Genomic DNA, 22073 nt, shown 5'->3' on the forward strand with positions numbered 1-22073 from the left:
TTGTTGTTGTTGTTGTTGTTGTTGTTGTTGTTGTTGTTGTTGTTGTTATAAAGGTTAAATAAAAAATAAAATATAGTATTTATGTGAAAGCAGTGTGGTTAATAAATTATTATTATTACTCTAAAAAAGTAAAGTCTGGTCCTCTGGACATTCAAAAAACAAAACACAAAAGTAGAAACGTTTCATACTTTTTTGTTTGTTTTGTTTTTCGAATGTCCAGAGGACCAGACTTTACTTTTTTAGATTTTTTTACTTAGATTATTGAGCATGCATCCAGATATTATTATTATTATTAATTTAATTTTAATTTTTGCTCCTTTGACTTTAGGCACAAGACCCTCAGGTGCTGGAACAACTGTCCAAAAACATCACTCGCATGGGTTTGACCAACTTCACCCTCAACTACCTCAGGGTAAGTTCTGTGTGTATGGGGTAGGGGTGGGGGGGGGACGTCTACGTCTGTCTGCATTTGTTTGAGTTCTGATCTCATCACAGTGAGGAGCAGTTGTCAGGTTTCTAAATGCACAAACTTTATTTTTTTATTAGAATAAACCAGGGCTGTTCAACTGGAGGCCCGCGGGCCACTTCTGGCCCACAGGTGACTTCAGTCCGGCCCACCAATAAGTTCATAAAATATAATTTAAAAAATCGTGTGTGTTCTGGGTTTTGTTTATTGCATTTTAGATTCAATGCATCAAAATAAACAAATGTTAAAGGTAACAAATTGTAATACTTGTTTTATTGACATAATGACTTCAGTTGCTGGATGTCCGGCCCCTGAGCTGCTGGCTCTCAGTGCCTGTGGCCCCCGGAGCAATTTAGATGAACAGCCCGGGACTGAACCATCAACCCTCTTACCATGAACTTACTAACACACTTTTCATGCACTCCAGCTTTTTAACATTTACTCTAACAGCCTCTCTGGACCGACTCTAAAGGTGTATTCATATTTATAGGTATTTGAGTGTGTGCGTGCGTGCGTGCGTGCGTGCGTGCGTGCGTGCGTGCGTGCGTGCGTGTGTGTTTGTGTAAATCTGTGATTTGTAAAAATGAATTGCCTTCAGGGTATTAATGTAACTGTCTAAATCTGACTTGATTCAGTCATTTATGTTTTTATTAAGAGGAGAATAATATAATATATTAATAACAATATATATATATATATTAAAAATTTACCCAGTTACAACAAATGTTAAATATAATTTCCTAATACTATTTATACAATAAACTATATTTTACAGAATATAGTAGAGAAAACTAAGAAATCAGTATTTGGTTTTACAAAAGATTAAATATCTAACTTAACTGGGGATTAAAATGTAAAGGTACATTTTTGTGAAGATGATAATGTATTTAAGATGAGGGAATTTACTATTTCTGTTTTTTAGGGGGAAAGGTTTAGTATAGATGACTATTGTTTACTTTTTTTTAATTGTTGTTGTAGTAGTTATCCAGCCATCCATCCATTAATAGTTTTTTTAATTTAAATGTAATTTTTAGACGGTGTAACGTTTGTATTCTGTTAAATATTCATGCTTTGTCGTGTTCAATGTTCTCCTCGTCAATCTGCATTTCATGCTCTGCATTGAAGCTCTCGGGGTTTTTAATGTTAAATTTATTTTCCACATCTATTTTGTTCTTTCTTGAATCCACTTCTCGTTTTTCCTTTTTATTGTGCACCAATTTAAATATTTTTTGTGTGTGTCATTTTAACAGTACGTCTAAAATTATGTAAAGAACAATCCTTTTTAACTTTAAAATATACATAAAGTTTATTTAATTTATAAAATGCTATAAAAATTGAGCCTATTGAAGACGTTCATTAATATTTCACAGTTTTGTTTGTGTTCTTCAATCCAAGCAGTTGACTGACAGCTGCAATTTCCAAACAGGGGAACAAGAAGGAGCCGAGGAGAGGAAAGAATTAATTGGATACAGAAAATTAGCATAACGTTAATGAACGCTCCCTGTTGAGACTCATAATTGTGAAATGGCGTGAATCAGCGAACGGTCCCTCCACTGCTTTTTATAACCAAGTGCAGAGGAACACGGAGACGGGGCGAGGGAGTGGGCTTTTGTTTTTCCACAACAAAGATTTTCTTCACAGAAGTCGGTTCTGTAGGTTTCCCTCTTCCTCGCTCTTCATCACCCAGAGGCGGAGCGATAACGCTTCTGTCCCTGTCTGTTAGCAAAACATCTCATTGACCACTGGATTAATTGTAATGATACTTTCAGAAAGTAATCATCAAGTTTACATCTACAATTATTTAGTTTTCAACTCCATCCAGTTCAAAATGGCTGCCACAGCTAAGTGATTTCAAATAACACAAACTTGCTAAAAATGTGACAATTTTACAAATGTTGAGCTAAAACTTGGTAAAGTAGTAGCTGAGCATCATCTTCAACAAATACTCTGAGCTCAACACATTTTTTTTAAAAACCTTGGCACTAACTGTTGTAGTCAATTTTGTTTGTCTGTTAGCAAAATATTTTATGAACCACTTAACATATTTCAGTGAAACTCTCAGAGAATAATAATTAAATGTACTTCTACAGCTGATAATAACTTAGTCGACCTGATTTAAGATGGCCGCCAGAGCTTAATGATCCTGGCTTACATAAAAATGGTTTTATCTCTATCAGTTGTGCATATATTCTGCTAAAATTTGACGTGGTAGTAGGTGACAGTTATTCACAATACATACTCTAACTGCATTTAAATTATACAAGAGTTTATGAAATTGTGCAAATTTTTCTTGCAAGGTTTATAATAAGTACCATCAATAATGCATTTTATTTATTGGGGCTTCTCAACAGATTCAACGACGCCACATAAGAACAGACGGATACGACAATTGAACAGATTACACTTAAACCAATCAAATAAACAAAATAAATAAATCAAAATATCAAACATGTCATAGCTTTGATGAAACAAACAGTTTTGTGGGACTGGTTAGTGGGATGAGTTAGTTTAAAACAGTGGTTCCCAACCCTGGTCCCTGAGGAACACCTCCTGCATGTTTCAGTTGTTCCTCTGGTTCAACATGCCTGATTTGAATGAATGGATGATTAACAGGTTTCTGACGAACTTTAGGAAGTAGTAATTAAACCAGAATAATCAGGTATGTTGGAGCAGAGAAAACTAAAACATGCAGGATGGTGTTCCGCAAGGACCAGTGTTGGGAACCACTGAATTCAAACTGTAGACAAAGGGTGATGGATGGAAACTGGAAGAGAACTGCTCTCAGGTTAATTGTGGACAGGTTGGCTGATGGATGGAGAGCTGGAAAGCAGAGATGGAGAGTTTGAGATGATAAGTAAGGTAGGAGCATTTCAGGGTGATGTGGAGGAACAAGACGATGGAGAGCCTTGAAAAGAGGTGAATGATCCGCTACAGCTATTAGGCTTTAAATTCTTCTTATTCTGATGGTCCGGAGTTGAGAAAAGAAAAATCTTTATGCTTCACTTCCTGATGACGCACATTTAAATGCAGAAATTAAAGCGGTTGTTTTCAAACATCTCCTGAAATTGTGTGTATTTTGTAATTTTCCAATCAACATTTTATTCTGTTTTGAACGCTCCTGGTAGTTTGCGTGATCATTTCTTTCTATCTGGAGGTCTGGATCTTCTGGCTCGGAAACACAGATGTGTGCTTGCTGTTTTTCAGCAGCTTGCAAATTATATTTTCTGCCGCTCTTATCAGAGCTTGTCAAGGTAAAATATACCCTTTCCTCACGTTAAAGCAGCAATAATGTGTCTCTGGAAAAGGCTTTTCCAGTGGTTATCAGCCCTTCCAAAAGAGACGGACAGTTTCCTGGCTGAGGGCTAGAACTGGCCTTTCTCTCAAACACACACTCTTTCTTTTCCGCTGGTCGTGTTTAAGCCTTTCCATGTGTCGGAGCCGCTGACTTCCTACTATTCAGCCTGAAAATAGCCCTTGTTTTCAGGCAGAGAGCCAGGGCTTGTTGGCTGAGCCGGGGAGGGATATTACTGTGTCAGGAGGGAACTATCAGAGGAGAACACTGGATTAGTCTGCCACAGGGATGTTCACTTTTCCTCTAGCGGCAAAGCATCAAAACAGGGGGAAAGCAGCGTGCATTGCTGTGTTTATGTGGGGTAATTTAGCGTAAGCAGCTGACTCCGTGGTTGTTTTAAACCTGGAGAGCATCCATCACTTCTGCTAGGATTCCCAATGTTGTCTAGCAAGTTGTAAAATGCCTCCGAAGCTGTTGCACAAATAGCAGTAGGTGTGCTTCACATGATGCGTCTTCCAAATGTTCTCTGTGGTCCCTTTGATTCTGCTGTGCACGCCGTCTCCAGATGAAAATAACACGTTGATTAGAATTGATATCAGAAAAGTAGGAGAGGTGGGGAACTGAAGGTCAGATGAGATCATTTGAGCATGCAGCGCATGATTAACAGTCTCCTTTCTCTCAGTAATGATTATGAGCGTGCCCTTGAGCAACTTAGTAAACTCACGCCTCCTGTCACCGCAGTAGTTTTCATCTTCCATTTGCATAGTTAACCGTGCAGTCGATGAAGCTGCAGAGGCCTGCGCCAATCACTCCACGCTCATAAACTGAGCTGTGGATGTTTCAAATACTCTGTGTACCGTTTGGGGAGATTTTCCAGCAAATAGTTGCAGGAGATGGCAACTTTTTTATCTGCTGAAGAAGCCAAACCCAACCAGAGGTTGTAGGGATTGGAAAAAGGAGTGCGAGGGTTTCAACTCTGACAGCTGGTGGATGGATTCATAAAAGGAGCGCCAACAAAGTTGATCATGAGGAGGGCTGCTAGAAAATAAAATAAAAACTGAATTAAAATAAGTTTAGGTATGTATGCAAGATTCAAGATGCTTCACTGAGAATGGCGTGTGTACAAGTACACAATACAAGTACCGCACAGTAACGTATATCCTGACCCACTCATGGGCTGTGCAAATAAAGAAAATAATGACCAAGCAGTACGCCAGTGTCCCCGTCGCTAAGAGATTTGAATAGTGAATGTTTGTAGTTTTAGAGATGAGTGTTTTTCCAGAGCTGGAATTGAAGAGGGAATACAAATGAACCTTAATGTTTTTTGTGCAAGATATTCAGAGGGGTAGGAGTGAACAAGGTAGGAGTTGCACAGTGTAGAAGAATAAAGGGGGGTTGTTTTTGTGTTTTTTTGCTAGTATGAGATCAGGCACAATGGTGGAGCTAGGGGGTGGCCAGTGGTGGCCTTGGCCACTTTCCAACATGCAGCTGAACAGAAATGTTCGTTTTAAAATCTAATCCAACAAAGGACCATTCTGCTCCTCTCCTTGTTTTATTTTATTTATTTATTTGTTTTGGCTATGTTGGTCACACAAAGCAAAAAAGTGAAAATAAATAAAATAAATAAAAAGCTAATAATTGAATCACATATATGCAATTTAATATTTTTATTTATTGTAGTAAAACACTAAACCTAACACAAACAGTTTTATTTAGACAGTTAAACTGGGCGTCTTACTTGGAGTTTGATTCCATTAATCTCTTCTGTGACCGGTTTAGTGAAGACGGGCTCATAGCTGCCAATTCCTCTCCAACAATCATCTGCTCCTGAATAAAACGAGCTGAACAGCTGGTGACGTAATCCAGATGTGTGGATTAGTTAATCCTGATGTATTTAATATGACAGCTGGTTCATCTCAGATTTAGTTTTCTCCAGGTTTTATTAGGACTAAAAGAAAAAAAAAAAGTTTTAACAGAGACTGTCCTGAGGGTTCAAGACAAACCTGCGTCTACATAAATAAGTATTTTATAACATGTAACGATCTAAGAATTGTTGCTCTTTAATAGCTTTTTATTATTTACTATGTAGCATCGTGTTCATCTTTCTCTGTGAATCTATGTTTTGGTTGCAGTTAAAACATGAACTTTCTATATAGATTCTCAAAAATCACATTGTGGATCATACAGTTGTAGTCAGAAGTTTACATACACTTATAAAGAACGTAAATGTCTTTCTTTTTTACATTACATGAAAAAATTCAGTTGTTCTTTTATGTATGTATAGAATGATTATAAAACATTTACAGTACATCTTTAAATTTACCCATACACTCACTATAAATGTCCCTTCCTTAGTTACATCTTAACCACACTCTTTCAGGGATGAAGATGTTCACATCCTGGACAGAGAGGAACGATGGTTTGAGAGAGGAGTGAAGGAGGCCATCTTTGTGAAGAGAAACTGTCAATCATTAAACAGGGGCGGAGCCTCCGTGTCCAACTGTCCCCCTCTTACAATGCTGTTATTGCTAGTATAACTCAGCCCTCTGTGAATAGCAAGCGGCCATCATGGCACTAACGATCGGTCGTTAGGCTGATGGTCCTCTGGATGTCAGCAGCAAACTGGTTGATCCACCTTGAGAAGGTGCTATTTATAAGACTGAGTTTGTCGCAGCTCCTCAGACTGAAGGTCTTTTGAATAAAAGACTAAATATTTCAACAAAGAAGAATCCATCCAGAAGACCTGACTCAACCTTGTTAGACAAATCAGTGAAGTGCTACACTGTTTGATCGTTCCACCAGGAGTGGTTTGATTCGAGTCCATATAAACCTCTGACTGAAATATGTATCAAGAAAGTTTGTCTTTTTTACTTGGTTGTTCTGCTGTGATAAAAACAGTTACCAGTGTTGTGTCTGCAGCTGTGCGTCATCCTGGAGCCGATGCAGGAGCTCATGTCACGGCACAAGACCTACAACCTCAGCCCCCGGGACTGTCTCAAGACATGCCTCTTCCAGAAATGGCAGAGAATGGTGGCTCCACCAGGTAACGACCTCCACGTTCATCAGTAAACTCCAGAACCATAAGAAACGAGTACGACTGAAAGAACTTTCTCTTTCAATACATATATTAATTTCAGAATTACTTCAGAACATTAAAAACGGTGTAAATAGAAAGATGTTTGCCTTAAAACAACTTTTTAATTCCAGCCTGCCCCTCACTTTGGAAGAATTTAACATTTTCTCTCAGTCTGTTTTTATTGCATCATTTACGTTTCCAAATTTGTCATTATACATTATAATCCCTGAAGTATGTCAGGTGTATGAAATAATCAGAATTCAGCCTGCCTCTTGAATCTCAACCCTGCCAATCTTACAGGCCTCTCAGCCGCCGGTGATTGATGTTCGTACGGTGGTTTCTGAAAAGTACCGGGCTTAAATTGGCTGTGCGGTCTTAAGCCGGAGAGGGAGTAAGCCGAGCTTCTTTTTTTTGGGGGGGGACACATTGGAGTGGCTGCAAATTGCAGCAGTGCTTAGCAAAGCGTGACGAGATGTCTTTAAAAACCAACACCAGTCAAAAAGCCTTTGACTCAGACCTGTGTAACTTTAATTAAGAGTGCCGGCTATAATCAGACGAGTAGATCCAGCTCCCCCGGCCAGAGGCTCCCCAGCGTTGATGACATTCTTCAAAGATAAAAAAAACAACACAGTTTGTGTGAGAGAGGAAAAAAGAACATTTTATGAATATATAACGACTTTTTGTTCATTATTTGTGCTCAAGGAATAAGCTGAGAGAAAACTCTTTATGGATGATGGTGTTTTATCTTTATCTAAGATAATGTGCAGCTATTTAGTTTTATACGGCTCCTCAGAGAGTTGATCTGTTATATAAAAAAAAAGGTTATTTCTCGTCATTTATCTATATTTTGACACACGTGTTGACCTATCCATGCAGTTTAGCTGAAATTGAGCTTTTCCTTATTGGTGGTGTGTTATTCTCCTCTTCCTGCGATTCTTCTCCAGTTTGGAAACTGGTTGGGATTTTGCCAGGAAGGAAGCCACGGGTGTATTTATGTTTTAATGAGTTCTTTTGGTGGAAATGAAAGCGATTTTAGTGCGTCACCGGCTCAGCGTTGAAGGAAACCGGTGGGATAACAGAAATGATTGACTCTCACAATAGCCCTATTTTTATTGTGGGGTTTTTTTACGCACACGTCTGTCAAGTCGGGAATCAAACATGAAGAGATTCTGATAAAACGTCCGTTTCATTGTTTAGCCTTGGATTTACAGTTTCAGTTTTGTTTGTATCATAATGTGCTGATTGTTGCAGCTGAACGTGAGAACATCTCCCTCAGAAGATCATTGTCAGACGTGTGGTGAAGATCTTAGCCGGGTCTCTCTTCACATGAAAAGGAATAATGTTTTCCAACAAATGTCGACAGGATTTACAAAACCTTGTATTCATAAATTATGTACGGAAATTCTTTTGTAGAAACACGTGAAAGACTTTAATCACTTAAATCTTTATTTAACCCTTGTTCGTATTTATTATCTTAACGGCTCAAACTGTGATTTATTTGCACCTTTACTTACGTTTGGAAAAAAAATCAACAAAAGTTCACGTTTGTGTTTCTTCCTGTTTTCACCACTGATCTCCTTCGGCTTTTAACTTGTTTAAGAACTCATTCCATAAAATTAAAAACTGATTTCCGCTCCGCTTTCAGCTGGACACCCGCAGAACTTCAAAACAGAAATATTTCCCACAAATCACAAAAAAGGTATCTTTCTTACGCTGCTTTCTGTCCAAAGTCCTGCATGGCAGCTCGGGTGCTCTTTGGACTGGACTGACATACATTTTTACGTGCACGCTCATCATGGATGCTCAGAGGACTGTTAACAGTGTGTCATGTGGTTTGCATGTTTCAGCTAGGCCTGTCACGATAACACATTTTGCTGGGCGATTAATTGTCTCAGAAATTATTGTGATAAACGATAATATTGTTTGTCAAATTTAAGAAGAAATGTCGTTTAATTTTGTGTGTAGTACCCTTTTTGACCACTGGATGGCAGTATAAGACTGTTTGAACCGAATGATGGATAGTGAGGGAGCGAGCAGCGCGTCTCTTTAAGAAAAATGGGAGGGATGCCCCTTGACGTGACATGGGCTGTCTCTCAAAACATCTTTTTAGACGAATGCACAAGTTTCAACCGTGAATTTTGGAACTTTGACAAGTCTGTTTTTTTCCCGAGGTCAGCCTGTTAGCTTAGCTCGTAGCTTAGCTTCTCAGCTTAGCTGCTTTTAACGATCCAAAAACGCAATTTCGGACGGTTAAACCAGATCTTAAAGAGAAAGCGAGGGGCCAGTGAAGAGCACCTGAGCCTTTTGTCATCCAGTGTCTTCAGTAGAAAGAGAGAGACATTAAGAAACGATAAAGCTGATAAATGAAAATGATCAACCTCATTTTCATTTATCATGCGATTAATTGATTTATTGTTTATCGCGACGGGCCTAGTTACAGCCTGCCTATAGAACACAGTAAAGAAAACTACAAGACAAACGTGCACAGTATACAAGTATGTTCAGGATTCTGAACCTTTGCAGAGCAGCTTTAGTTTGGTTCTGTTGAGAAACATCGTCCCGTTAAACATCAGGGTTCGTTGTTGAGCATTTATGCAAATGAAACGCGGCTCTTTAACGCTTGTGTGGCTTCGCCTCTGCAGACAAAGCATGCATTGCTGTTGTATAGAAACTCTAACATGCCTGCGTCACTGTGTGTGTTCTCTGCATGCATTTTGCAGTATTTAAACATCGTGATCTATTTTTCTGCATGTTTCTTACGTGTTTTTTCTCACATGCACGCACTGCGCACACCCGTACACCTTGCCTCCGTCTGTATGCGTTATGTTCTCGGCCTCTGTTTCTCTTTGCTGGTCGCGCCAAAGCTGAGCCTGCCCGACAGACGACCACGAAGAGGAGGAAACGGAAGAACTCGAACAGCAGCGCCAACAGCAGCGTGGGCACCGCCGCCGGCAAGAAGCGCAGTCCCGCCACCAACTTCAGCCTCTCCAGTCAGGTACCTGTAAGCATCAGCTCCTCTCGGTTTGCCTCTTTTATTTACTTTCTATTCATATTTAGCCATCACTTTTATCCAAAGTAGCTTTCAACGCAGCTTTAATTGTTTTGTGTACCTGCACTCGACTGTTTGCGGGGTTACAAACAAGCACCAGAAATTCCTAATGGGATCACAGCTATTAAAGTTTAATTTATTTGCACGAATGGAAGAAAGAGGCTCCAGTAGAAAGAGGTTAGAAAACGCACTGAAATGTGTGTGTGGTGGGACGAGGAAACCTCAGGGGACTTTTGTAAAAGCAAAAAGAAACGAGTGACACAAATGACATTATGAATGATCAAAGCAGCAAATACTACAAAAAACATTTTTAAAGGAAATGAAGGAAGTCAATTAAAGAGTAGCTCTGCTGCAGGTTGTTTTGTCATTAACTATCGTTCCTCCTCTTTAATGTTCTCCCTGTAATTCTGAGTCGTTCTTATCGGAACATATATGTTTACAAGAACCCGTAGACCTGGTTGCTCATCCAGGCGGACATAGCCCGGAGGATGAAAAAAAAAGTTTGTCTCTGGAGCAAATGGAATTGTGTGGGCGGTTAAAGTGACACTTTGCCACTGAGCTGAGCATGCCTTTGAGCAAGGCAGTGAACTCAAACACTGCCCAAGAGGACTGGTGGCAAAATGCATCTTTACTCGGGTATCGTGTCAGGAGGAAAAGTTATGAAAATAAAATAAGTAAGATAAAAAAAGTTCCCATTTTAAAAAGTCATCTCCAGTTTCAACTGTTGGGTCGAGTAAATGTGGCGTGTGCGGGTTTGAATCCCTGAAGCAGGTGAGTCTGGTTCATACTGACGCTAATATGATTAATAGAAACACTAGTTTTATACAGTCTGTTTTATAAAATTAAACAAAAGATAAATAAAGGATTAAATAAACTTATGTACTTAAGTTTTTATAGGAAAGTTTATAGTTTAAGAATCAATTTATTTTGTAGCAAAAAGACAACAAAAAACAATTTAAACTAAGATGATTAAACCATCAACCATGTATTTATATAAAATGGAAATTGTTCAGTGAATCATACCTGTAAACTATATTTATAATTTTTAAGTTAAGTTATTTATTTGTGTTTTTTTGTTTGTTTTTGGTGGAGACATCATTTAGTTCCAAACCATCTTCCCAAGGAGGACAATAAAATATGATCCTTATCATAATAATCTAATCATATTGTATTAAGTTCAAGTCAATTTTATTGTCATTTCCATCACATGTGGTACATGAGGTGGAACGAAATGATTAATGTACACTGGGTCCCAGTTACACCCAAAAACAGCAAACTATAAAGTATAAAAATAACCTAAATAAGGATCTAAGATATACACTAAACGAACGCCAAATAGTGTATTAATATATAATAGATCAATATAATATGAAATATGATAGATTATATCAGTTATCAACATAATAATAATAATTATATAATTAGATCTTGTCTCAGCGTTTTAAATAACACCACAAATAGCATATAACGATGACATAACACTTTTTTTTTTTGTTATACAAACCTAAATGTAGTCGATGCAAACTGTAAAAACAAAAATAAAAGGCTACCCTGAACTCTAACAAATGCTGCTGTATGAAATAAATAAATCATGAAGTTTTCCAGATATACTGATCTGCAGTTTTGAAATGCAGGTACACACTCAATGTAAACAAAGCTCTTTAAACCGCTTACTTTATTCAACAAATCTTAGATTAAACACGTTCCAGTACATCAAAATAACATCCCATAACTTCCTTGGATGTCTCCTTTGTTGACTTATTTTCAGTCACTTCGGCTGTTTCTGTCGGTAAACAAACACATCTGATAGTAGGCGTTCATAAAGTTTCCTCACTTTTTTTTTTTTAAATTAAGGCACAATAACCATTAATATAATAACAATATTGTGCAGTTTGTTTATTACTTGATGATTTTATTTTATTTTTTACAGTTCTCCATGTTGTCACAATTAAATGACGGTACCATACGTTGAAAACTAAAAGACCAATTAGCAATTTTTTTAGGTTTTATTCATGATTACTTTTTTTAATTTAACTGGTTTTAAATAATAATAAGTTAAAAAAAACTTTAAGTTGAAGTTTAGTCTCTAAAGAAATAAGCAACTTACTGTATTATGGCATTTAAAATTATTATTTTTAATGTAAACAGGTGAACAGATGTTTTGTGTTGACGGCGTCTACACATTGGCATTAGAAGTATTTTTAATGTGTGTGGGGGGTGGGGGGTACACTGGTGGGGGGACTGGGGACCTTGCCCATAAAATTTTTAATAATGTAGATGCCATTTCCTGCATTCTGGTATATTTTAGCGGGTTGTTAAACATACGTTTACCTGCATAAGTAAACTCTTGACTCAACTATTTTAGAGAGCACGACACAACAAGTAGCCTGACCAACAGCTCTCCTCGTGTGAATAGAGACCACGGTGAAGTTGGTTTCTTCTGTCACGCAACCTAAATGTCTTTAAAACCCCACAACTGAATTTCCACAAACATGGTGAGAAACACGCTTTAAATGTCTGGAATCGAAGTAAAACGATCCTAGGTGAAATGTTGCTTTTTGTACATTTTTCACCTTTAAACAGGGGTCATACACAAATACAGCCCAGCTGTGAAGGTTGTTGTAATCGAGCACTCTGGATTTGAGTGAGAGTAAGGTTTCCAACCACAGTCCCCCACCCCGGTCAACAACTGCCAGCACTAAGTAGCGCTAGCTAGCATGCAACACAGAGGTGTCTCCATACTCCATATGGGTGTCTCAATATGTCTGTGGGTGTCACCCCCTGCGCCCTGTCAAGTGATCAAGGAGAAACACTGCATGCTGGGTGGTGAGTTGTTCTAGGTAACCAGGAAAACCCGGAGTGGATTTTAGTGGTTTGAGTATTCTCCTGTTACCGTAATCAAGTGGAATGGATTCGTTCACGAAGAAATAGAAACTGCGCTGGGTAAACTGATATTTCATGGTAAATGTGTGTGCGTGTGTGTGTGTGGGGGGGGGTGTCCAAATTGATATTTACCAAATGTGAGGGGGACACGGCCCCCTAACATATAATTGTTGCAACGCCTACAGTAACGGTTAGGATGTTATGATTAAACAAATGTAAAAAACAATTAAACATCATTTTTTACATCTTGTCTTGTAGTTTGTTTCAGGGTCAAAATGACTGGTTTGGCTACATGTCTTTGTAAAAGGTTGCCCAACATACTTAAAGGTTAAACAGCCTCCTAAGCAGCCAGGCTCTCCCCTTGAGGATTTGATGCTGTCTGCAGAGGCTCTATTCTTATACCATGCACTGCTCATTATACACACGCTGTATTACATTTACTCCACAGCATCCAATTTACTGTTGTGCTGCCGCACTCCGCTGTTCCTGAGCACACATCATTTCAGTGCAGCAGAAAAGGTGTGCTGATACCAAACATAAAAGAAATTTGTTCACATTAAAGGCTCTCTGGTTGGCATTAATGTTTTTTCATCAGCTTTAATTCAGTTTAATGAGAAATTTAAGGGGTGCTAATGGTTTTCTATACAGTGTGTACAGTACAGCTGTCCATCCTCCCTGAAATTATACCCATAATACTGTTAATTTGTTCCGAAAGACAATTTAATCTCGGCTTTGATTGTGCTCACCCAGGAAGTGTCTTTCGTAAGGAGTGGTGCGTGCACAAAAGAAGCAAAGTAGCTGGCGTTGGAGACAATTGGTGATCGTTTCAGTTTAATTTTTTCAGCAAAATCAATACTTTGATCCAACTTATACCAGGTCATTTAAGTTACCAAAAGTTACCTGTATTTAACAAAATATCTGTAGTATTTCAAAAGTGAATACAGACTGAAAAACAAATAAAACGCCTTTTAGGAATAGCCGCGAGTTAAACAGACACGTGTTTAAAAACCTGCGTTCCTTGAAGAATTGTTCTTCTAGTTTAATTTTTTTAGGTCTGAATAAGGAGCAAACTGCTGGTCACCTCCAGTTCGGATGGAGCTGTTCGTTTGCCTTTATTCCCTCCATCTCACACACACAACGTATATTTTGTGCACATACACACGCAGCAAATTGTTTTCTCTCTGAAAAGCAGCGTGGCTCTGTGCCAGCTCTCATTATCACCCATATCTGTATACAGCCTCCACCCCAGCCCCCTCCTCCTTCACATCCTCCCCCCCCAACACCACCACCTATCCACCCACACACATCAGCTGAATTCGGCTCATTCACCTGACAAGACAGGCAGCGTGGCTGGTAACTTGCTGCTTACATATGTTGTACGCCTGCTGTCTTTGTCTGAGAAGTTGTTCGTTTGTGGCTGAACACAAGCCTACGTGAGTCTAATAATAATGAGTGGACCCTCGCCTCAGTGAGGGGTGGGTGGGGGGGTTACCAGAGGTAAGAGGAAGAAGGAAGGTGGTTGGTGGGTGTTTGTGGAGCGAGCAACATGGACCTCTGGTGGTCAGACTGGAGGATTTGCACTAATGAGGTTTTCACCAGACTCTAATGCCCCTTTTCCACTGTCACAGAGCGGATCAGATCAGTTCGGGTTGGTTCAGATCGGTTCGGGTCTGTTGTGTTTCCATGTACATTTCTGGACCAGCTCTGTAGGCGGGGACTAGAATCCAACTCGTCTTACCACCTGGTGGCGGTAGTGCTCCCTTAAGCTACTTACTAGCCACCACCAAACGTATTAGAAGAAGAACACCCTGAAGGTTTTGTCACACGATGTTGTGGAAAAGATGTCATGCTCTAATGGAGCACCTCATGAGCTGTAACTTTAGACCTGATTCATAATCCTACCTTACTGCCTTCCCTGCTGCTTTAAACCCATGTGTTTTTCATTTTAGTATAGATTTTTACAATAAAGATGTATTAAAAATATCTTCACTTTTATTATTTGCAGATATGCACAAGGTTCATGTTAAAATTGCAAAACATCACACTGTGCTGTAATCTTTGAAACTGCTTTTACAATAAGATACAGACTTGAAAACAATTAGATTAAATTTTGTCCTTGAATTTTAAAGATTTGTCTTTCATTAAATTAAAACATACATTTATTACTTATTAATCTAAAAAAGTTAAGTCTGGTCCTCTGGACATTCAAAAAACAAAACTAACAAAAAACATTTAGTTTATTTATTATGAACTGTATTGTTTGTTTTGTGAATGTCCAGAGGACCAGACTTAACTTTTTAGATTTTTCTACCTGGATTATTGAGCAGCATCAGGATATTAATTAATAAATAGTCAGTTGGTCTGTGAACACCATGGGGTCCTAGAAGAGTTGAAGAGGAGGCTGTTCATGTCTGTGCCTCCCTGGTGAAGATGCTGCTCCCACAACCCTGAAGCAGAAGAGGATGGATGGATGGATGGATGGATGGATGGATGGACGGGTGGCGAAGGAGGAGACCATCAAACACAGCAGGAGTGGTCAGTTCAGGTGAACTCCTGCCTGTTTGCTTCAGATCAGCTGTTCTAATCTCTGCAGGTTCAAATAAAAGGTGCACCAGGACTTTCAGCTGAATCTCTCAGGCCACAGTTGTATGGCCAATAACTGATAACTGTCCTTTCTGAATTTTTGACTGTTTTTGTGTCACTTCATCCTAGAACCAAAACATTTATAACATAATAACAGTTGAGCAGATACTAGTAATCTTTTCTTAGGATCCATTAAAGATCAAATGCAATTGGAAATTCTTCTCAACTTCCAGTATGAATTTAAACAAACACTATATGAACTTAACATTGTAAAATTTGTTTAGGAAATTTAATGTTCAAGGACACCACTTAAGAAAAAAAATTTTTAATAGGAAAAGTAAGAAGTGAAAAATGTACAAAAATAAAAACTACTGCGTCCAACTAATGATTGTGTCTGTCCCTCGTCTCACGGGCTTCATCCAGAAGAAGACACAAGTGTTGTTCCTGCTGTGTCCGGTTCAGTTCTTCATGTTCATTCAGTGATGAAATAAGACTTTTCTTTACTGGACTCTTTTCTCTTTCTCTTCACTAGAAAGAAGAAACAGGTGGTTAATTCAAGCTACATACTGTTTTTGAATAAATGCATGAAACAAAGAAAGGTGCTGCTAACAGCTATAATAGATATATTAATAATAATAAACTGATCAAATAAGAAAATGAAAAATAAATTGATTTAAAAATAATGAAAATGATAATAATGGATATATGAATCAGAAAGTATTACACAGATGCAGATATTCTTTGTCATTCGCACCACATGTGGTCCATGTGGTGGATCAAAATTATGTTCACAGGGTCCCAGTTACATCCAACAATAAAATATAAAAGAAAAACAGTAATAAGATCTAAGATATGAACTAATAAAAACATCAACTAAAAATATAAGCTCTAATAGCATAAAAAAATTAAACACAATACGCAGAACAGCAGCACGGACATGAGTCTGTGTGAACAGACGAGCACGAATGAACACAGCAACATGAAACAGATCAGCAGCAACATGAAACAGATCAGCAGCAACATGAAACTGATCAGCAGCTACATGATGTGATTCTTCACAGTGTTATATATTCATGAGGCTGCACAAACTCAAGTTCATGTTGCTGTTTGACGTATTGTTTTGATTGTTTACTGCTATTAGTGCTTAGTGTTTTATTAGTAGATGTTTTTTAGTTGATATTTTTCTTAGTTCATATCTTAGATCTTATTACTGTTTTTATTTTACGTTTTGTTGTCTGTAACTGGGACCCTGTGTACATAATTTCATCCCAATTCAGTATTTATTCAACATTTTAGTTTTTTACTTTAAAAATAAAATAAATCAAGTCCTTATCGGCACAAATAAAGTGATGTGGAACATGTTGCATCTGTTCTTACCGAGCACAGAAGCTGCAGCGTTGTGCTGCTCTGTGAGGTGCAGCTGGGCTGTGATGGAGACCTGTCAGGTGCAGACTCCTCTGATGGAGCAGGAGCAGGAGCCAGGAGGCTTGGAGGGTTTAATGTGGAGTTTAGAGATGAACCATCACGCGCTGAAAGACGTTCTGGATAAAATACAGTGAGAAACGGGACCGGAGGACAGTTAGCATTTATGCAAATTAGCTTAGCATCGTAGCACCGACGTTGTACTATTATGGCGTCAGCCTCTTTTGTTAGTTAAAAATATGTTCAGAACCGATGGGATGAGTAATTTACAATATGTTTAAAGTTAGAAAACACTCACCATCTTCTATAAATGGTTCAAGTAGAGCAGTAGTCGTGTCCAAACCACCCTCCAATCCTCCATCTAGCTCGCTTTGACTTTTTTCGTCGGCCACCAAGCACAACAACACCTGCACTTCTGCATTTGACCACGGCTTTGATATTATTGTTGTTGTATAGCTTCAAAATACTAAAATATACGCTCCTCATGTTATCGCTAATGGCAAGCGGTAGAGAAAAAAATGGTGGATGGGTTGTTTGGAAAGACTCCACAGACTCCTCCCCCCGACCAATCAGTGACCGACAGTGTTTCTGACGTCACGGCGCGGCTCGCTCGGAACCCTTGAGAAGCCGGGCCAGAATTTAGCGAGACGAGCCGGTTTCTGGAACAGTGGAAATACCTCCAACGCGCTTCAACCCGGAAATATCCGACCCGCGCCGTGACAGTGGAAAAGGGGCATAATGATGCAGTTCAGTTTCATCTTTGATTGCGTTGTACTTTACTGCCGTCAAACCACATAAATAAGACGAAACAAGGAGCGAGTTCTGGCTCTGAATCCAAAAGCAGGTTGAGAAATATTTTATTTCATTTAACAAATGTACTTACTAAAGACGTAAATCTGCTGTTTCCTCTAGTTTGTTTTAAACTTTTACTATAGAATTATAAACACATTTCATCTAAATTCATCTATTCGTCTATATCATATGTGTCAAAGTCGAGGCCCGGGGGCCAAATGTGGCCCTCGTTGACATCTTATCTGGCCCCCAAGATGTTATTTTAAATGTAAAATACTTTTATCACTTCAGTTTTTTCAGTAATCTTTGATTATGATGTCAAAAATACAACGGAGAATGTCGAATGAGACCAATCAAACTCTTGCTGAGGAACCTGTGACCAAGCAAAGATGTTGGGTATCTAACTTGAGTTAATGTAGATTCTGAGACCGGCCCTTAGTTTGAAAAAGGTTTTAATTTTGGCCCCCTTTTGTAAGTGAGTTTGACACCTCTGATCTATGTGATGCTGCTCCACCTGGGTGTATCTCGCATGTGATGGGTCGTTAAATTCAGAGAACTAATTTCATCACTGTATGTTCCCATACAATACTTTACTTATAATTAGTTTTAAACACAAAAGAAGAGTTAATTCATGTCATCTGGACAGACTTTTCTTGGTAGGAACGTTTCGTCTTTCATCCAAAGGACTTCATCAGTCTGAGGCCTGCCAACCAGCTTTGTCGTATAAATAGCACCTTCCTAAAAGTGGTTCAAGCCAGCCTGCTGTGGAATCCCAGAAACTAGCTTTTCACAAGGGGACCATCGGTCTAAACAACTGGTTATCAGTGCATAACAATCACTCGTTAAAGGTAGGCCTGTCATGATAACACATTTTGCTGGGCGATTAATTGTCTCAGAAATTAGAGATAAACTATAATATTGTTTGAAATTTGGAAATAATTAGCAATTGTCAGATTTAAGAAGAAATATTGGTTAATTTTTGTGTGTAGTACTTTTTTTGACCACTGGATGGCAGTATAAGACTGTTTGAACCGAAGGATGGATAGTGAGGGAGCGAGCAGCGTGTCTCTTTAAGAAAAATGGGAGGGAGGCCCCTTGACGTGACATGGGCTGTCTCTCCTTTCTGTTTTTCGGTTCTCAAAATGGTGGACACTCAGTGTGGTTTGAGCTCTTTAGCATAGCATTTGTCACACAAAGCTATTATTAAAAAAAAACAGTAAACAAGTTCTCAGCTTCTTTTTGCAAAGAAAAAACATCTTTTTAGACAAAGGCACAAGTTTCAACCGTGAATTTTGGAGCTTCGACAAGACAGAGGTGTTTTTCCCAAGGTCAGCCTGTTAGCTTAGCTCGTAGCTTAGCTTCTCAGCTTAGCTGCTTTTAGCAATCCAAAAACGCGATTTTGGACGGTTAAGACAGATCTTAAAGAGAAAGCGAGGGGTCAGTGAAAAGCAATTGATTTATTGTTTATCGCGACAAGCCTTAAAGGCCTGATGGCCACTTGCTGTTCACCGATACAGCCTGCAGACAACCCGGCCAAAATGGTTCCAAAAGGTCCTGATGGAAGCTCAAGCATCCAGGCAAATAAAGCTCAAAAAACAAAAGAGTTAAAACATGTCATCTCTGGACAGATTTAGAAAGGTGCTGTTTAAACAACAGTGCTGGTTGGCAGGCCTCGGACTGATGAAGTCCTTCAGATGAAAGACAAAATGTTTCTACAAAAAAATTCTGTCTAGACGACATGATTTAACCCTTTTTTTGTGATTTATTTGCCTGGACGACCGAGCTTACATCAGGACTTAGTTTTAAACATTAACAGTTTTGAAAAGGCAAAAGTCATCTTGTGATTAATAAAGTTGGTGATCACTAAGAAATACGCTGCGTATTATTTTAATCTTAACGTGAAATATTTTCTCTGAAAAATGTAAACTCTTCCCCATTTTTATCCTTCAACCTCCTAAGCCTGAGGCTATTTTTTAAAACTTCCATCCGTACAAAATTAAGTTAGTACCTGATCCTGAACTCCGAGGCCAAACTGAAAACCATCTGGTTCGGTAGATAAAATACTCTTACAGGAGTTTGTCTCCTTATCGTCGGACTGGAAGAAGCTGGGAGACGCCTCCATCTAAAGGATCCTGTTCATCAGAGAGGAGCACGGCAGCGATGCCGTTTGTACAGAAACGGTTTTACTGGGCTGACGAATCTGTTGAAACAGAAAACAGCACATTCCGTTTGAAAACGTCTTTGAAAGGTTTCCTCATGCATGCATGGGTCTTTGAAAGGTTGCATAGTTTGTGATTTTAGAAGAGTAAATCAGGGAAATATAAGAAAGGCCAAACATTGAGATGAGCTCCTCGCTTCAGCCGCCTGCTTTACAAAACTTCCTTTTTGTTGTTTCCATCCCGTCAAAATTCCCACTTGTTGTTTCAGGGGCCCGAGCAGCGGCCTCCACTCCCCCCCGCTCATCTTTGTGAAAATATGTTAATGACGCCAGGAATAAACGGAGCAGGGAGGCGTTCTGCGCTGCGCCGGCCCATTCAAAGCCTCGTCGCTCAGCTAGTGCAGAAGCCAACTCTTAAGAGATGAGGAGACAAGTAGACAGTATTAATTACCTCACAATTAGCGCTCCCCAGTCTCAGGCTAGCCACCAGCTGTTAGCGTCAGAGTTTGTTTGTATCTTTTCAGGAGGTGGGGGTGCCTAAAATTGGCCAGAGGTAGGTTGACAGGCCTCCTCACAGGAACAGATGGCGAATGCAAGACTTGTTGGCAATCAGTACATTTTTAGCTAATGACTTAATTAGCTATGCAAATTGACAGATCAGTGTGGATATTGTCATTTAGTTGAAAAGCTCACCTAAATTAATTAGCCTGATTAAGGCACAGAGATGTGTAGAAGTGGCCTCTGGGAGGGGCTGAAGATGGCTTAGATACGCAAACAGCTTTTCCACCTCATGTTTCCAATCAAAGTGTATTGAGTTCCCACAGATGCATTTAAATGTACCCTTCAGTTAAAGAGAATAAATACCGGTAGATACTGAAATAATCTGAAACTGACAAAAGTAATAATGAGAAGATTTACTAAGAATCCATCCATTATCTTTACCCGCTTCTTCCTTTTCGGGTCACAGGGGTCACGGGTGCCCATGTCCAGCATTCACTGTCTGAGAGGTGGGGGACACCCAGGATGGTCTCCAGTCCATCATAGAGACAAATGAGACAAACAACCATTCACTCTCTCACCTAGGGACAATTTAGAGTTACCAATCAGTCTAACATGCATGTTTTTGGTCTGTGGTAGGAAACTGGAGTACCTGGAGAAAACCTATGCAGCATGGAGAGAACATGCAAACTGCACTCAGAAAGATACCAGGCCGGGATTTGAACTGGCAACCTTCTCACTGGGAGGCAACAGCTCTACCGAGCCACCGTGCCGCCCTTACTAAGAATCAATTAATGAAAATCAGTCATCACTCTTGACTTGTGGTTTAACGGAATTATTTTTAAAAAACTTATCGGTGAAATTGGCCTTGACGGATGGCGCATCCAGAAAAAAATTAAAATAATTTGAGCATAGGGACATGTCAGACTGAGGTTTGTCCTGTAATCAGCATCACATTTGTCTTCAATCTTGTAATCTCCTATTTAAAAGGTAGTCACAGGGCTGCTTGGTATCGTGGTGTGTACCACGCTGAACATGGAGCACAGGAAGCTGACGACAGAGTTGTTTCAGGAGCTGAACAATAAAATTACTGAGCTGCATGTTAAAGATAAAAGACCTTCAAGCAGCTTGATGTTCCTGTGACTACAGCTGCACAGATGATTCAAGTTTAAGGTCCACAGGACTGGAGCCAACTTCCCTGGATGTGACCATAAGAGGAAAACTGAAACGACAGATAATATGAGTGTAACCAAAGATCCCAGAACATCTCCAAAGAGATTAGACGTGAGCTCCAAGGTTTCATCAGTGTCAGATCACACCGTTGGTCATGGTCTGAGTCAAAGTGAACTCAACGGAAGGTGACCGAACAGGACACCACTGTTAAAAAATAAGATAAAAACAACAGATTGGAATTTGCCAATATATATTGACGAGTCACAACACTTCTCGGAGAATGTGCTGTAGCTGGATTAGCCAAATCTGGAGATTACTGGCAGGAAGTCCCATCAGCTGTATGTTCACAGACCCAAAAATAAAACATACAGCGAAAGGAACAGGGTGAACGTGGGTCCAGGGGCTGCTTTACTGCATCTGACTCGGTATCTTGAATCTACGGGTGCAAAACAATCTCAAGAATCAAGATATTCTGAAGAGGAATGTACAACCCAGTGTCAGAAAGCTTGGTCTCAGTTGCAGGTCATGAGTCCAACTAAGACCCAGTAAAACCACCCAACAATGTCTCTGAACCAAACATCAGACTGTCCTGAAGTGACCTGCTGAGCCCTGATCTAAATCCTGTTGAACATCTGTGGAAGGAGCTGAACAATGCACTCTGTACAAGGAGCCCCTCGAACC

General features: G+C 39.3%; 1 protein-coding gene across 2 annotated transcripts in view; it reads left to right on the forward strand.

Moving 5' to 3' along the window:
* ldb2a (LIM domain binding 2a) overlaps positions 1 to 22073 on the forward strand; it is a 123435-nt gene that overhangs the window by 97196 nt on the left and 4166 nt on the right. The window contains exons 5-8 of one of the 2 annotated variants that reach the window (XM_037675154.1): positions 329 to 412; positions 6678 to 6801; positions 8480 to 8533; positions 9687 to 9835. In XM_037675154.1, the coding sequence (XP_037531082.1) occupies positions 329 to 412; positions 6678 to 6801; positions 8480 to 8533; positions 9687 to 9835 (411 nt within the window). The remainder of the gene's footprint in view (positions 1 to 328; positions 413 to 6677; positions 6802 to 8479; positions 8534 to 9686; positions 9836 to 22073) is intronic. The other variant, XM_037675155.1, reaches the window with a different exon arrangement.

Source organism: Nematolebias whitei, chromosome 4 (genome assembly GCF_014905685.2).
Source record: "Nematolebias whitei isolate Nwh7 chromosome 4, NemWhi1, whole genome shotgun sequence".
NCBI lineage: Eukaryota > Metazoa > Chordata > Actinopteri > Cyprinodontiformes > Rivulidae > Nematolebias > Nematolebias whitei.